General features: G+C 34.9%; 4 protein-coding genes and 1 non-coding gene across 8 annotated transcripts; 2 read left to right on the top strand and 3 right to left on the bottom strand.

The window, feature by feature from the left end:
- Window positions 1–91: 91 nt before the first annotated feature.
- Window positions 92–5,048, bottom strand: LOC111804747 (ATP-dependent Clp protease proteolytic subunit-related protein 3, chloroplastic). 3 transcript variants are annotated; one of them, XM_023689527.1, is made up of 11 exons: window positions 4,697–5,048; window positions 4,444–4,545; window positions 3,672–3,794; window positions 2,196–2,255; window positions 1,682–1,778; window positions 1,514–1,587; window positions 1,155–1,208; window positions 980–1,063; window positions 751–880; window positions 364–378; window positions 92–330 (listed from the first exon to the last, which is right to left on the bottom strand). In XM_023689527.1, exons 1-9 carry the CDS (start codon window positions 4,997–4,999, stop codon window positions 785–787), a joined length of 993 nt encoding a protein of 330 aa, XP_023545295.1. In that variant the 5' UTR covers window positions 5,000–5,048; the 3' UTR covers window positions 92–330; window positions 364–378; window positions 751–784. The 3 variants fall into 3 exon arrangements, with proteins under 3 accessions (XP_023545295.1, XP_023545294.1, XP_023545293.1); XM_023689526.1 differs by having other exon boundaries at window positions 92–336; window positions 370–378; XM_023689525.1 differs by having other exon boundaries at window positions 92–378.
- A 3,235-nt stretch (window positions 5,049–8,283) lies between these two features.
- LOC111804779 (protein RALF-like 33) lies at window positions 8,284–9,192 on the bottom strand. The gene has a single exon (XM_023689573.1). The coding sequence runs from the start codon at window positions 9,013–9,015 to the stop codon at window positions 8,656–8,658; it is 360 nt and encodes a 119-aa protein (XP_023545341.1). The 5' UTR covers window positions 9,016–9,192; the 3' UTR covers window positions 8,284–8,655.
- A 2,227-nt stretch (window positions 9,193–11,419) lies between these two features.
- On the top strand, window positions 11,420–11,490 carry TRNAG-CCC. Its single transcript has one exon. It is a non-coding gene; the product is annotated as a tRNA-Gly (tRNA).
- A 734-nt stretch (window positions 11,491–12,224) lies between these two features.
- LOC111804777 (histone H2A.1-like) lies at window positions 12,225–13,891 on the top strand. 2 transcript variants are annotated; one of them, XR_002816570.1, is made up of 4 exons: window positions 12,225–12,534; window positions 12,628–12,866; window positions 13,296–13,418; window positions 13,497–13,891. XR_002816570.1 is itself a non-coding variant. In XM_023689571.1 (2 exons), the coding sequence occupies exons 1-2, from the start codon at window positions 12,343–12,345 to the stop codon at window positions 12,859–12,861; spliced, it is 426 nt and encodes a 141-aa protein (XP_023545339.1). In that variant the 5' UTR covers window positions 12,225–12,342; the 3' UTR covers window positions 12,862–13,111. The 2 variants fall into 2 exon arrangements, 1 of the variants encoding a protein (XP_023545339.1); XM_023689571.1 differs by lacking the exons at window positions 13,296–13,418; window positions 13,497–13,891 and having other exon boundaries at window positions 12,628–13,111.
- A 74-nt stretch (window positions 13,892–13,965) lies between these two features.
- LOC111804758 (protein SRC2-like) lies at window positions 13,966–15,150 on the bottom strand. Its single transcript, XM_023689546.1, has one exon. It carries the CDS (start codon window positions 15,019–15,021, stop codon window positions 14,176–14,178), a length of 846 nt encoding a protein of 281 aa, XP_023545314.1. The 5' UTR covers window positions 15,022–15,150; the 3' UTR covers window positions 13,966–14,175.
- Between the last annotated feature and the right edge of the window lie 1,887 nt (window positions 15,151–17,037).

The following is a 17,037-nucleotide window of genomic DNA, read 5'->3' as shown; positions in this document are numbered from 1 at the left end:
GCATTAAAAGTTGGTTTGTTGTTGCATCTAAAGAAAAGTTTGATCATATCCTTATTCCTTTTTTTCTCTTCTTTTTGTATCACTTTGGAAGGAAGTTAAATAGGAATTTTTTAACGGGATATTCTTTAACGCCTAGAAAATTGTTTAAATACATGTCTCCGTAATTCCACGATATATTTGAAATCAATATTGTGCAAGAGACATTGTTTTAGCTAACCTGAACCGATATAAAATCAGTCTGTTTCCCGCATCATATCCATAATTAGCGACACATTCATCATAGCTAGAAACTCCAGCTTCATTTCAAGGTCACGTTCGATATCGTCGCTATCATCAGTATCGCCACTATGATCAATATCGCTATCATCAATATTGTCTCTATCATCCATAAGAGAAAATAAGAGAACCCTTAGGTTTGTCATCCAAAAACTTGTTCAAAAAACTTGCACGAGGCTTCATATTTTACATAATTGGGATGGTATTATTGCTAAAGGTTTCAACTGAGCTAAGCAAATATTTCCTCACTTCAACAACTAAATGATATTACGCATCTATATGCCCTACGGAGATGGGAGACACCTTGTACTAAAAAAATTATGCTTCTCATTCTACCCAAATTTCAATTTCAATGAAACCATGCTTCAAAAGGAAAGATTAAATTCTATTGGCTTTACAACACATCTGCACGTTGAATACTGAAAAAAGGAACAAGGCATTTGAGTTTGCAAAAAGGAGAAACAATAGGCTTACTTGCTATGAATGAAGAGTAGATCTGAGAGGGGATTTAGAGTTCATCAACAGCTTTGATGCCAGCTCCTTTGTCCCAATCCTCCGGGGAAGCCACTTCAGCCATAATCTTCTCCTGACCTCGCCAAAGAATCTGGAGACATGTTGCCAACTTAGATTATAATCTACAGGCATAAGCAACGAGGCAAGCGCATCGTGTTACAACCCAAAAAAGATCTGTGCGTTAATTTACCTTGTCGATAACTCCAAATTCTTTTGCTTTTATTGCGTCCATGTAGAATGGTCTTTTCATCGCATTAGCTACTGTCTCTAGTGACTGACAATATTAAGATTGTACAAGGAATTATATGGAATGTCGTGTCTGGAGTTCATAGAAAAGAGTAGAAACAAATGTGGTCTAGGCTTACATTTCCAGTGTGCTTTGCTAGGAGTTCCACTAGTGTGTCCCTGTTTGTTATCACCTGAAAGACGAGATGAAATAGAAAGCTCAACTTGTATCCTTGTAGGGGGGAAATTCCCTTGAAATTTTTTGGGAATAAGATACAAATCTACCAGTTAATTCCAATTCACTCGAGATATATGACGATGCGCAAATCGTCATTGCAAAAAAAAAAAAAAAAAAATCAACTGTGGTTACTTGATTGAGACTTTGAATAGTTCCTTTTTCACTACTTGAATCGAAGTGCTAAGAGCTCCATCAAAAATCAGTGTCATAGAAACTGAGTTCTACTTCAAATAAATTATCAAGCAATAGAAGGATCTTGACCTCTTTTGCGCGAATCAGAATGTCACTAGCAGGCATCAAACCAGATGAAGGGACACGAGGCTGCTGTATCATGGCTGGAATGAATTCGAGGGAAAATTTGATTATTCTATACGAGAGAGTATAGTTACCAATTCAAAAACAGAAAGTAACGTGCCAAAAGCATCAAACCTTTGGAATGTGGCATCATAAAACGTTTGCCTTTAGTTCCTGCAGCAAGCAATAGACAAGCTTGACCTATGGCAGCTCCAACAGTCAATGTGTGTATCTGTATGAGATATTTGGTATCATGTTTTACAAATGGAAAGATGATAAAATTTTCACAAAACCAGCAAGAGATTCAAACAACAAAAGCATAATTATTTCCAAGGACACTACCAACATTACAGAAATATTTTCTTTCAATCTTTTTTACAAAACTAAAATTATTAGTCTGGAGCAAAAGAGGTCAATCAGCATGTCATTTCTCAGGCCAGTTGTTGCACCTACAACACTAGAAATTTCAAGTGCCTACCATATGTGGACATGACCAGAGAGTCCATACCCTAGGTGCAGTGATAACTTACACTAAGATACCAATCAATGAAATTAACCAGTAATTCCAGACTCCACAATGCATCTAGTTGTCATCTTGCCAGCAAAAGAATAGTAGGAATAAACGGAATGGTTTCGCAAGAAAACACACCTCATTTTTTAACTGCATCATAGCATCATAGATAGCAAAACCCTCCGTCTCCATCGCGACCTGAATGCCAAATAATTTAATATGTTGAAAAAAGGATGACAAACGAATAAATGCCATTCCAAACCGAACAAGATATAATGCAGCATCATAAAACCCATTTCCACAATCAAATTAATAAGCTAGCTCGTGAAACAGAAAGACCCATCTTCCCTCCATTACCATATTTTGCAATATTCATCTAAGCCATCCGTATTTGTACAAACCCACTTTCCTAAATTTAAATAGTGAGCTAGCAAGTGGAAGAACCATACCCTCTCTGTTCCCATACTCGGATAATGTCATGAAAAATCTATATCTTTTCATGAACAGATCTCATAACATTGTGAAAGACTCATCACCTCATGTAACACCATTAGCAGAGATCGCGAAAGACACAGCTCCATCTCCATGCTATTGTTGATGGAGTGTACTTTGTCAGGTAGAAAAAATTGTTCTACAATTGGTCTACTGAGGTCGATGAACCTTTCTTTTTTTATTATTACAGTAATTTTTGTGTTAGGTACTAATTGAAGTAATTCAGGTATTACTGTTCTCGGAATACTAACCCACACCCACGCCCAATTACACATATTTAGGATCAAGAAGCTATCTTAAGAATTACAATTAAACATATTTTTGGAAATGCAAAATCTAAAAACTACAATCACATTTTTTATTGTCTTCATATAAAGATTGAGCCGTCATTGACAAAAAAAAAATGAAAGATTATAAAGGGAATTCAAAAAAACCAGCCCAAAAGGAGCCAAGCTACAAAATATGGCTCCAATCAAGCAAGCAAACTTTTGGCCAAGCTAAAGAAGAGCGCTACAATCTCATTTGGAGAGAGGAATAATATAAAGTTTAAAAGATTGTTTTTCTTGATTTTGACTGGAGAACAAAATGAATGCTTTAACACTTCCTTCACTTGTGGACCTGAAAATTTTTTAAAAGACCCAACAAGCAGAAATCAAAATGGGATGGGGAGGAAATGACAATATAGGGATTTGAACGAGAGACTTCCACCTCTTATACTATGTTAAGTTACCACTGAACCCAAAAACTTAAGTTGACAGGGAAGAAAATTTAATGATGGAATCATATCAAATATTCGTATCTACAGACAATTATTTGGTTATTGGGAAAAAAAAAAAAGAATATACTTCTAATGTCAAATCAGAATCAACTAGGACAAAAGTAAAGCATCGGATCAAAATCTTCTTTGATGTCAAGGTAATACTCACGGTAAATTTAAACTTAAATAAATACTTTAACAATAAGCATGTGAACACATAGACATATGAGTAAGACATAGTCTGAATACAAACCCTGAAACTCCTAACGGCAGGCAGAAGATTTTATAAAGCAAGAAGAAGATAGGCATGCTTTTAACAGCTTAATTTGACTCGTTTCATGTAGCTGAATAATTTCAAAGCTTACAGTTTCACCATCATCACGAGTTGTTCCTGAGGAGTTTATATAAATATATATTGGTTCTTTTGGATCCATCCATTGCAAGTACATCAGTTGAGCAATAACTAGCTCCGTGACAGCTGGAACCAACTGAGAGTAGAAATGATTGAATGAAGAGGGATCAGATACTATGGTATTCTCTACACAAGAAGCTGAAAGCTTGTTTTAAAAGACAGTTAAAAACTGCTCAGAACGTTGACACAATAGTTTCTAAACCATTTAGAATCAATTATGCCTTAGAAAAAAAACCATGTTACACTTATATTGTGAATGGCTATTTCATAGGGGCTTATGCAACTCGAGAGGAAAGAAACGAAAATCATTCTACAGTGTATAGAGCACTTGAAAAAAAAAATTGCTAAGCTTCAAAATCAGTAGCTGAATGAGGTCATAAAATCTGTTTTAATAGGATCATGATACCGAAGCACCCCAACACAACTTAATTAACACTTTCAGTTCAATCAACAAGGTTCGTGAACTACAATTTCCTTCACTCTGTAGGCCTCTAAAGATATACGATATGCAATTATGAGAGGCACCTTTACAGCGTGCATTAGTTAAAACGTTTAAATTTTATATAATTTAAAGAACATGCTTCATTTTTTTCATTCAATGTAACTACTCGACCATAAGATATTGAAAAAATCGTGGTAAATTCCCCCTTAATATTAGTTGAATAGTTCCTCGAAAAACAAGTTAAATCGTATAGCACAGCAGTAACACTAATTCAATCACTTACAGGCATTCCGATGTAAACAATTCTTCCATGAAGTAACAGAGACGGCAAGTCAGGCGGCGGCCTCCTCGACCTATGCTCGTTGTAGGAAACTGATCTTTCGACCTTATCCAATAAGAAAATCACCAAATTCACAACATTAGCTACCAAACAAAGCTTAATTTAAATAAAACTCCGTTTCCAAATAGAAAATCATATAAACACCAGCAAGAACAAAAAAACGCATATGAAATTAAGCGAGGGACAGCTTACTTACTTGGGCAGGCGCAGCCATGAGCTGAGGAGAATCAAAAATATCCAAATATGGAAGAGAATCGGAATTTCCAGGGCGGCTTAGCAACGTTTCAGGTGAGGTTGAAGCTACTGAAGCGAGCTTCGAAAGAAATGGATCCTTTGGGTTTATCGGAGGTAAAGGGATTTTCGCTTTACTTGTAGCGTTCATGCTGCAACAAGTCCTGAAATTGATCCCTCTAGGGAGACGAGATGAGGAAGATGGAACCGCCATAGCCATGGGTTTCTGCAAGCTAACAGCCATGGGGAGCTTCATCCCGGTGGCCATTTTCTAGGATTTTAGCTTCTTCTCGAGTTTTCAGAGACGTGAAAATTGTAAGGAGTAGAATTCCCCCCCCGATTAATAGAGAAGAAATGTCCAAATGGGCCGAAATTTGGGCCGGATAAAATGAGGGAGGCCCAACAATTTCATGGCCCAATTAGTTGTTATATGACAAATAACCTATTTTCACACCTATATTTAATTTTCCATTTTGATTTTTTTTTTCTTTTGTAATATACAATTTTCATTCAAAGATAATTATTTCAAATGTTTATGATAAATATTATTTTTTTAAAATATATTGTTTGAATGATGATTTTCAAAACCAATATTTATCATAAATACTAAAATAAATACACTCGAGCATGTACTATTTCGTCTTTATTGACATATATATTCTATCTACTAAGATTTTCCCGTTCTATTGTATTTATCTCGTTAGCTCAAAAATTAACCTAACAGAATCCGATTATTATGTCTGTTTTGCAACCTAACTATCTTAAGATATTACATTTTTACCTAAAATGTTAAAGATTCAAATTTTTCTCACGTATTGTTGAACACGAAAGTACAACATAAATGATCAAAACTACCGTTCAAGTAGATATCCTTTAGAACTTCAAAAAAAATTGGAACAAAACGGTGCGGTAGTGAAATTTAAGTTTTCATTCTAGGTTATTACCACCGTATTTCAAGTCTCAATTTTTATCTAAAATTTTAAATAATTCCAACTCAAAAGGGTAATATTGTAATTTTTAAAGGATGAAACGGTAAAATTATAGAAACTTTTTATAATTAACAAAAAAAACAATGAATTTCAAGGTTGGAGATGCACCTTTCTTCGATGCCCTTTGCCATGGACAAGGAAGAGACATAGAACATAGAGAAAAGACAAGTTCTGGTTGTTAAAGGAACCACAGACTGCAACAGTTAAGTCACTGCTAGGGTGTCATGGCCCAACCATTAATTACCTTGGTCATGAACCAGACAAACATTACATGAAGAGGGGAATAGATTCTCCCGTGCAGACGTCGCTCTCTTTGAGCCGTTTGGGTCGTCTACACGGTCTTAGATTCAGTTATTGAGATTGACATCATACAACGATGAACAAATCCCAACAAATCAAGCTAGATATGTGCTCATTCATATCAAAATCAAAACGATTGGATCTCTACATGGACTCAAATTCAGTTATTGAGATGACATCATACAACAACGTTGAACAAATCCCAACAGATCAAACTTGTGATCATTCAAATCAAAATCAAAAGAAGTCTACACGGTCTCAGATTCAGTTATTGAGATCGACATCATACAACGATGAACAAATCCCAGCAAATCAAGCTAGATATGTGCTCATTCATATCAAAATCAAAAGACGTCTCTCTTTGAGCCGATTGGATCGTTTACATGGACTCAAATTCAGTTATTGAGATGACATCATACAACAACAATGAACAAATCCGAATAGATCAAGCTAGATCTGTGATCATTCAAATCAAAATCAAAAGAAGTCTACACGGTCTCAGATTCAGTTATTGAGATCGACATCATACAACAACAACGATGAACAAATCCTAGCAGATCAAGCTAGATCTGTGATCATCCAGATCAAAATCAAAAGATTGTACAGCAGATTCAAATCCTACAAGATCTAATGTGAAACTCCTCAAACATCTAACTTTCCAACCAAACAGCTAACTCAACCAGATCTGGAAAGGGCTATAAAGAATTGGGTTTCATCCTTTCTTCCCTCGTTTTCGAGATCGACATAGCCTTCTCGAAACATCTATATGAGTTCATATCAGATCTGAACTGAACTCAAATGACATGGTGGGTAGAGTTTGGTCGGTGAAGTTGGAAATCGTATCTGTCAAATATGGTAAGGATTTTGTGCAACCTATAGCACAGATCTTATAGAACAGATCTTATTCAAGTAAGGTCATGTGGGGTTTTCCAGATTTGGTTTATCTTTCTCCAAAATGACTCCTGAACCATGGTTTCTTTTAACCGACACTTGGACCATAAAAAATAGGTATATGGGAAGTAGGCATGTCAAAATCATACCAAACTCAAAAAATATATAATATCCATCCAACATCTACCTTTTTCTCAGCAAGTCACATCAAACGACAAATAAGACATCACAACCACTTCTCAAATTACCTTGTTCAAGAAGCCTAATCATACCCACAATTATTTGGGACTCTCTTTTAACTTTAAGAAAAAATCTCCAAAGCCATTCAGACAAACATATCTTTACCATTACTCAAATAGATAGATTGATACATATAATGTCCAATCCACATCATGTATAACTAGACCAATCTCATAACACAACCTACGGGAGTTAGAAGAGTAGAAGAACGTTTAAGATCCTAGGTAGATAGCCACCACCGCACCAACTAGTTTGAACCTGTTACTCAAAAAATGTAAGAGTCTAAGCCCACCGCTAGAAGATATTGTTCTTTTTGGCCTTTCCCATTCGAGTTTTCCCTCAAGGTTTTTAAAATGCGTCTTCTAAGAAGAGATTTCCACACCCTTATAAGATTTTTCCCTTTCGAGCTTTCTCTTAAGGTTTTTAAAACGCGTTTGCGTTTGCCAGGGAGAGATTTCCACACCCTTATAAGAATGTTTCGTTCTCTCTCCAACTGATGTGGGATCTCACAATCCATCCCCTTGGGGTCCAGCGTCTTCACTTGCACGCTGTCGGTTCGGATACCATTTGTAACAACCCAAGTCCACCACTAGCAAATATTGTGCTATTTGGCCTTTCCTTTTCAGGCTTCCCCCAAGATTTTTAACGTGTATAGTAGGGAGAGGTTTTCATACCCTTATCAAGAATGCTTAGTTCCTCTCTCCAACCGATGAGGGATCTCACATCTGAGTCACCCTTTTGATCATTAGGCTAATCCATGGAACTTGTTTTACTTAAAGAATACGTTAATGTCCACAGTATCTCACCAAAACTAAGTAGATCAGAATCAAAGAACACACACATATATATGCATACGCTAATAAATGTCTGATATCTATTTGTGTTGTGAATATGATAGCCCATTCAGAGTACCAAGAATCAAAATGTTAATATGATTCCTCCAGAAAACTCCTCTCTAGATACTTTCCCTAAAGGGTTTAAGATTCTTTACCACAAATAGAGAAAAGAGAAACAGAAAACAAGGTAACGAAAACAAAGGTTCTAGTCACCCTTTCATAACCCAAGTGGAAAGAAATGACCTCGTGAAGTTCATCTAAACCCGAAAACAACACCAGAAACACAATCAATTATACTCAAACAACAATCAATTTATTCTCAATCTGATCTCATGATGGGATCCATAATTCTCCCTAATTCCAACTTATTACAGCCTTTGCAGACTCTCTTTTCCCTTCAATCAAGAAAGGAAAAGAAACAGGGACGAACATCCAAGCCACTACAAGACTATCACATTATTGAAAAGAGATATATAATTAATTAACCACAACAATTTTCATCACTTATAACAACGACAACGACGACACTATATAATCAATCTCCCCTGCTCAATTTGTATAACAATCAAAGCCATCTCAAAGGAAAGATATAAAAGAGAAAAGAAAAAGATCAATAAACATTTAAAGGAAGAGTAAAGGTTATTAAACAAAGAGTACAAATAAATTACTCAACTCCTGCACCTCGTAATGGCGCTGCATCCACGAGTATAGGGATTGGCCTGAGCTCCAGGCTGGCAATTGTAGTAGGATGCACCGCGTCTCGAGCAAGGTACCGTGTTCCTCCGCAGAGCGCCGTAGCTGATGTACTGGCTGGTGGCCAAGATACGACGGCTGATTTCGGAATCAAATTCGAACTCCTCTCCGCCGAAACACTCCGCTATGGAGCCCTTGCAGGTCGCCTGGTTAGGAATCCATGCAACGCTGTGCTGGATCCCGAGGCTTCCGAGGACGGCGGTTGAGGAGAAGCTGAAGACCACGAACACGGTGGCGTAGATCAGGAGGAAGGTCGGAGAATTGAATCCTGCCATTGCCACGCAAGAACGATCTCTCTTTCTCTGCTCTCTGCTCTCTTCTTTCTTCTCCGTTCTCTTCAGAATTGACGGTTTCTTCAGCTCCGGGGGGTCGCTCCGGCGATTCGTCGGTGGGTTCTGTTCTGCTTCTTCTACCTACCGGTGTTTCTTTAGACCGAAAAGCGAGCTGTGAGAAGCTAGTCCAAGACTTATTTAGAACGTGGTCAGAACATATACCCTTCTTTTGCTACCTAATTACGTTTATGCCATTCAGAGAGATTCTTTTTGAAAACGTAATGGACAACCACTCCCACCGAGTACCCAATCGTGGGAAAATGAATAAGTTTAAAAAACGCCGACGTTTTGAGGAAAAAAAATTTATTTTTTTCTTTTTTTTTTCATTTTTCTATCATCCTAAATATATATATATATATATTTTTTTTTTTTTAATTTTATGTCATAATCTAATCCAAATATATATATATATATATATATATATATATATATATATATATATATATTGAATTTTATGTTTAATAATCTAATCCAAACGTACTTTAATGGAGAACTTATCGTGGACAAAACGTGTATATTAACACTTCATAGATAATCTCCAAAATTTTTAATATCTTTTTCGAAAATTCACCAATATTTTTTTTTAGTGTGATACTAACCGTAAAATTATTTTAATTTTTATTTTAAATTTAAAGGTGATTTTGAAGTATTTTTAAAAAAATTAAAGGTATTAATTATTAAAAGTGTAAAGATATTTTTTTTTTGCTTAATTTAGTCATATTTAAATAAAAATGAGCCCACAAAATGGGAAGGGAAACCCAAGCTCAAATAATGGCAACTTGGCAATCAAAACATAATTGTGAGGGCATTTCAGGTATTTCAACTTCCACTGAACACAGCAGTAGTTGACCTGCTGTCGTCTCTCTCTGGTTGGTGAGAAGAAATTTGGATTTTTTTTATTTAATAAAAAAAAAGTAAATAAACAAATACAACTTATTAATAATTAATTACTTTATTTTTAAAAAAATATATTTGTAAAGACCGTCAAAAAATCCGTTAACGAAAACGCATTTATTCCATGCTTTTTCTTTCCGTTTCCCCTTTTCCACCAAACTCTCCACCAATTGCTCCGTTTTCTCCGTTGCCGTCGATTCTCGACCATTTTTTAATACCAAAATTTACATTTTAGGTTTACTTTTTATTATTCTTAATCCTTTTATCATTTTTTTCCTTAATTACTAACCTCATACCTAATTTTTATTTAAAATATTTTTTTCTATTTTTTTATTGCCTAAGTAGGTATTTGCCTCTCTTCGATGGCTTGCTCGGATGCTCATCTAACACATTAGGAATGTTGGATGAAAGTCCCACATCGGCTAATTTAGGTAACGATCATGAATTTATAATCAAAGAATGCTATCTCCATTGAAACGAGGTCTTTTGGAGAAGCTTAAAGCAAAACCACCAGAGTTTATGCTCAAAGTAGACAATATTGTACCATTGTAGAGAGTCGTGTTTGTCTAACATGGTATCAGAGTCATGTCCTAAACTTAGTCATGCCAAAAGAATCCTTAAATGTCGAACAAAGAACTCCAAAAGAAAAAAATCCAAGCCATAGTGAAATAAAAAACGACTAAGACTCCAAAAGAAAAAGGAGTCAGCCTCGATTAATGGGAGGTGTTGGATGAAAGTCCTACATCGGCGAAGCCCAAAGCAAAGTCATGCTGCTCAAAGTGGACAATATCATATTATTATGGAGAGTCGTGATTCCTAACAAGGAATAGGATCATAACCTAATTTTTATGATTTTAGTTGAATAGTCTGAATTGGTCAAATTCTTGGATCATTTAAACACGTCTGCACCTTTCTTCCAAAATAGTTAGAGTAAAAAGCTTTTGTTCTTCCCATAGGTAGGCTGCCATATGCAGGCAAGCACGCATGAGTAGAGCCTAGGAAGGAGACAAACATGGTTCAATAATGTACATTCGAGTCTATTATTGTTAGTAGAGTAAATTACACTTTTGAGTCATACGGCTCGGAAATCAGGTTAAGTTCGTCCATAAATTTTAAAATCATGTAACCTTATCCTAAATTTATGAAATCATTCAATTTGGTTTTTCTCAAATTTTAAAGATTTTGTAATCTGGGTCGAAGAAGGAATGTCACTCGATTCTTATTAAGTTTACGACTGAGTTTCTCCTTCATTTCTCATTGTTCCACGTCACCATTTGAACGACGACGGTAGAGGACGGTGGCGATAGCCGTGGTTGAAGGAGAGGGGAGAAGTTGAATAAGTTCATAAAACAAGATTGGACTTTTGAAACCTAAAGACAAAATCAACGTATTATCCAAAAAAAAACATTAAAAGAAATAATTTACTATTAATAAAAAAATTGAATAATCAATTGCGCATCTAGTGTAGTGGTATCATAGTACCCTCCCACGGTACTGACCGGGGTTCGATTCCCCGGATGCGCATTTTCTTTATTTATCGCCAAGAATACTTTTTTTCTCTCTCTCTTTGTAATGAATTATTTTAAATTATTGTTGCTATATTACTATTATTATTAGTATTTTTATTATTAATTAAATGATGCTTATTATTTATTACTTTGAAGCTATAATATGTTTAGTTTTTTTTTTTTTTTTTTAATGTATTTAGTTAAATGTTTCTCATGTGAAAAAAATATGTCCCTTAATAATATTATTATTAATCTATCCCTTAATAATAACAATTGGGTTTTACCATTTATTGACTTTTATAGAATTTCAACATATTATTAATTAGACATTAAATTTGAAAATTTAATGATATAATTCAAAATTACGCGGAAGATATTTTATATTATTTAATATTTAATAATTAGACATTAAATTTGAAAATTTAATGATATAATTCAAAATTACGCGGAAGATATTTTATATTATTTAATATTTAATAATATTATTATTATTTATTATTTAAACTGAAAGTATTAAAATAAGATCAATAAATTAATATTTGCATTAATCTAGAGAATTTGGCAATCCGGATTGCCAGCATGGCATAAACCTAACCGTCAGATCTCTACACACAAAATGAACAACTGATATTATCATACGAGACTTCCAATATGATCCGTCGGATTGAAACACAAGGATTGGTACGTGTAGCATATCCAGCCGTCCGATTATTTTTCGAAAAAAACAACCATCCCGCCATTACAGCCCCTTTATATTCAACCTCCAGTCCGTATTCGCGAAGTTAATCGTCGGATAAATATACAGTTCATCTATTGATCGTTGCAATTGATCTTCGAATTCCGGAACTTAGATTCTGAATTTTCAACCATGGAAGGAACCAAAGGCGCCGGTGGAAGAAAAGGTGGTAACAGAAGTAAGATATCGAAGTCGGCGAAGGCCGGACTGCAATTTCCTGTCGCAAGGATCGGTCGGTACCTTAAGAAAGGCCGTTATGCACAGCGCACTGGCGCCGGAGCTCCGATCTACTTGGCTGCTGTCCTCGAATATCTCGCCGCTGAGGTAGTTTATCATTTGAGATGAGATTCATCTTCATTCGCATTCCTAGAACGTAAACAGTTCTCGATTTTAAAATTTGTGTTGATCGTAATGTAGGTTTTGGAATTGGCTGGGAATGCTGCTCGTGACAACAAGAAGAACAGGATAAACCCTAGGCATGTTCTTCTGGCTGTGAGGAATGATGAGGAGCTTGGAAAATTGCTTCAAGGAGTCACCATTGCCAGTGGTGGTGTTCTTCCAAACATTCATCCAGTCCTCCTTCCCAAGAAGTCATCGTCAAATTCCACTTCTCCTGCAGAAAAGGCTCAGAAATCGCCAAAGAAGGCCTAAATTAAGTAAATGTTTCCGAGAATGATTTTTAACTTTTCTTTTTGTGTATAAATTTAGTTCTCTCTCCTTGAATCCCTAGTTTCTTAGAAGAACTAGCTGTTTTGATCTCTAGTTTCTGTCTGATGTACGTATCCATTTCACAATATCTATTGGGAACACAATCGTTTTCAAGTGTTCTGTTCTCGTCATTTTGCTCTGTGAATATCAGTTCTCTTTGTAATGTCAGTATCATAGATTGCATGTTCAAAGATTATCATCAGTGTGTCGACTATTCGGTTTACTGTATGATTTCATGATGATCTTTAAGAAACTTCAAGAATTTAACTATTACGAACATGATACTGAATCAAAATTTACAATAAAATAATCAACTGTTTATCTCCATCAGCTATTTTCTCAAAACTGTTAGGCTCATGTGTGGAGTGTGGAATCAGGTCTCAATATTGTTCATCTCCTTATCGGAGTTCTACCGGATGGGCAGGGTGCAGTCACGGGTTTAACAGACGTTCGTGAGTTATCCCGAGCAATGAAGACGGCGCCAGATGATTCAGTTTCTGGTAATATTTATGTTAACCACTCCATAATCTGCAGTCGAAATCCGATTTTTCTCCTATTGACGGATTTGATTTTTACAGTGATAGGATTCGAGCTCATACAACATGCTTTGGCGGATTGCCGCTGTTGGCGCTGCTGGTTGTTTGTTCTTGTATGCCACAATCGGAACAGATGATGGTATGTTCTTGAGCTTTTCGAATGGCAATAAAGAAATTAATGTATGGAAATAGTTTTTAAACTCGAGTTTCGTGCTGTCTGCTTTTCTTTTTGAATTTACACTATAGCATATGAAAACAAAAGTGGTTTTTCTTTGAGAAAAGCTAAAGGGAAAGGATGTTTTCTTTAGAACATATTCTGTGGAGATCAATATATGACCTAATATTCCAATATTCTATATATCAAATTTTCAAAACCATTCGTGCAACTTTTTTCATATCATACACACAGTATCAATGGATCTAAATTTGTGTTAATCAAGCACAGTTCAGTTGCTATGTGAAATCCAAAACAATTGAAGTGATGAGAGAAATAGATTATTAGAGATCAGCAAAACAAAAGCTACAATCGATTCAATCTAATGTCAGTGGAAGATTCATTTACAAACATCACAAATCTAAAAGCACATTTATCATATTCTAATGGATAATCCCCAAAACTTAAAAGTAATATCTGTAATCTAAAGCTTTAGAAGTTGTATTTACATGACAGAAAGAATGATCAGAAAACGAGGAGAAGAAGATGATGAAGAACGAGATGGCTTTAGAAATCAAAGCCATCACCAAAACCAGCATCATATCCAGCATCATAAGCCATCGAATCACCCACATCTGAGATCATATCGCCGATTAGCAAACCTCCGAGCAGACCAGCTCCGGCTCCCAAAGCCATACCGCCCATACCGCTCCTCTGCGGTCTCTGTGGCTTATACGGCGCATATCCATACCCCTGCTGCGGCGGAGGGTAACCGCCGTAGCCATATCCAGCCTGTGGAGGCGGTGGATATCCGTATCCTTGCTGCGGAGGCGGATATGCATAAGCGGTCCCCGCAGGAGGCGGATGTGCACCTCCGGCCGCATATCCGGAACTAGATCCAGGATAACCTAGGGGATAAGCTGTCACCGGCTCACCGGATTTCATAACCGGCGGTGGCGGTGGCGGTGGAGGTGCCTGAACCGTGTATTTTTCCCCAAATTTGTACGAAAATTCGACGGTACCTTTTTCCTTTCCGCTCAACGTCCTGACGCTGAAAGTTAGGGTTCTCTCGGATTTTCCTTCATCTCCTTTAGCACTTTCATCGAGCAATCGCTTGATCGGAACAATAACCTTCCCGATCTTCCTATCGCCTAAGCTCCGACTGGAAACGAATTTGATCTTAAGATTGAGGCGATCGCTCTGTGCCGCAGCCTCATCGATCGTGAACTTCATCGGAAAATTCCAGTAAGGATCTGAGCCACTATCTTTAGCCACCGGAGTCCTCTGCTTCGACTTCCCGCGGGGATCACCGGAGATCGAAACGACGGCGTATACATCCATCGTGGAGAAGAGATTGACGTTCTTGAGGCCGTAGGCCCTCTTGATGTTGATATCTAAAGTTCTACACTCCATGAACGAAGAATCAGAAGAAGAAAATTTCAATTGGATTCAAAAAGGAAGAATGAACAACAAATCTCAAAGATTCAGAGAGGCTTTCGAAACTTGCAGATAACTATGAGCGTCGTAAATGAAGGGATCGGTTATATATAATGCGGTAAGGAAATTAAAAAAATAATAATAATAAAAAAAAAAAAAAAAAAAAAAAAAAAAAAAAAAAAAAAAAAAAAAAAAAAAAAAAANAAAAAAAAAAAAAAAAAAAAAAAAAAAAAAAAAAAAAAAAAAAAGAAGAAGAAGCTTCCAGGGAAGTGGGATTAATTAATTAATTAAAAGAAACCGACTATGAAAAGGAAAAAAAATAATTGTGATTTTTTAAACGCGTTTATTATGGGATTCCAAATTCCCTTTTTCTATAATACGCGTGTGATCCGTTATCGAAAAAAAAAAAAAAAATCTTTTAATGATCGGGTTGATCCAACCCGAAATTTTTGATTGGTTAGGTGGCCACGTAATTTTCTATTTTTAAGTTATTTTTATCTTTAAAATATTTATAAAAAAAAAAACTATTCAAAAAAGAAAATAGAGAATGATCAATCTGTTATGTAGTCAAGAGGAAAGCCATAAAATCATACCATTGTGGAGAGTAATATTCATAAAATCATACCATTGTGGAGAGTAATATTCATGTATAAAACCTTAACTTAGTCATGTCACTGGGAGGTGAGCTAATTTAGAGAATGACCGTGAATTTATAATCAGGAATATAATCATTGTAGTAAATTTAGAGAATGACCGTGAGTTTATAATCAAGGAATATAATCATTGTAGTAATATCATACCACGGAGAAACGTGCTAATAATAATTGAAAATTTAAATAGATATTTTTGAAATTAATTAGTAAAAAAAAACATTAAATTTAAATATTAAAAAAAAGTATGAAAAGAGTTAAATTATATATTAAAATAATAGAATAAATCATTTTTGTTTAAAACCGCTATGAAAGTGGCGTCCAAAGCGCGTGGAGAGCGTGCGTGAGACATGACGTGGAAGTTTGAAGGATGAAATGGGCGTAATAACTCCAAAAGTCTAGAATTCACTAGATACACCCAATTTTACTTATTTTTATCACTACCAAAATAATTTTATTTTTCTTTTATTATAATAATCTCTAATAAAATTTTAATTTTATTTGTTCTTAGTTTAGTCATCATTCATTCATTGGATTAATTCATTCATTCGTTTAATAATATATATAATCATTTTAGAGATAAGACTAGTCTATGGATCGACATGTTTGGATAGACCTTTTGAACTAACCCAATAAACTTATTATTGATCCGACTCAAATGCGTTTGGAATGAACGGAATGTTTTCTTGACCTAATTTATTGAAAATTTTATTTTATTTTCTCTATTTTAAATACCATCGAGCTTTTAAGTATTTATTTTAACTGTATTAAAAAAAATGTTTCTACATCATACAACATTGAAGAAAAAAAAAGATTTAAATAGATTTTTTTTTCCTTTTTCTTTCGGTTTTACTCCATATTTGGAAGATTATCCATTTATCCAATCTAAATTAAATTTTCTATTTCTCAACTCAATTAAATAATTAACTTTTATTTATTAGTAGTTCTTGTAGATAAAACAATGATTTTAATCATTTAAATTATCCTAAAAATACAATAAATAATTAATTTTTCTATAAAAGAGATTAAACTGAAAATTAACATAAAATTTTTACATTTAACTTTTTCCAAGGGAAAAAGCATATCACACTCATTGTATTCAAATTTGATATAGACCAAAAGAATGACCTATTTTTTATTTCAAGAAATTGATTCCACAAAAAAAAAAAAAAAAAAAAAAAAAAAAAAAAAAAAAAAAAAAAAAAAAAAAAAAAAAAAAAAAAAAAAAAAAANAGAGCAGTCAATCTTTAATCAGAGTAATTGGGGATTTGCGGACCAATGAATCCTCAATCAACAATGTACAATTGAGAAATTTTGAAGGTAAGAAAAAAGAAAAGAAAGA

This window comes from Cucurbita pepo, chromosome LG11, assembly GCF_002806865.2.
Source record: "Cucurbita pepo subsp. pepo cultivar mu-cu-16 chromosome LG11, ASM280686v2, whole genome shotgun sequence".
NCBI classification, from domain to species: domain Eukaryota; kingdom Viridiplantae; phylum Streptophyta; class Magnoliopsida; order Cucurbitales; family Cucurbitaceae; genus Cucurbita; species Cucurbita pepo.
The sequence above is the reverse complement of the archived record's forward strand: the minus strand, read 5'-3'. Positions and strand labels throughout refer to the sequence as shown.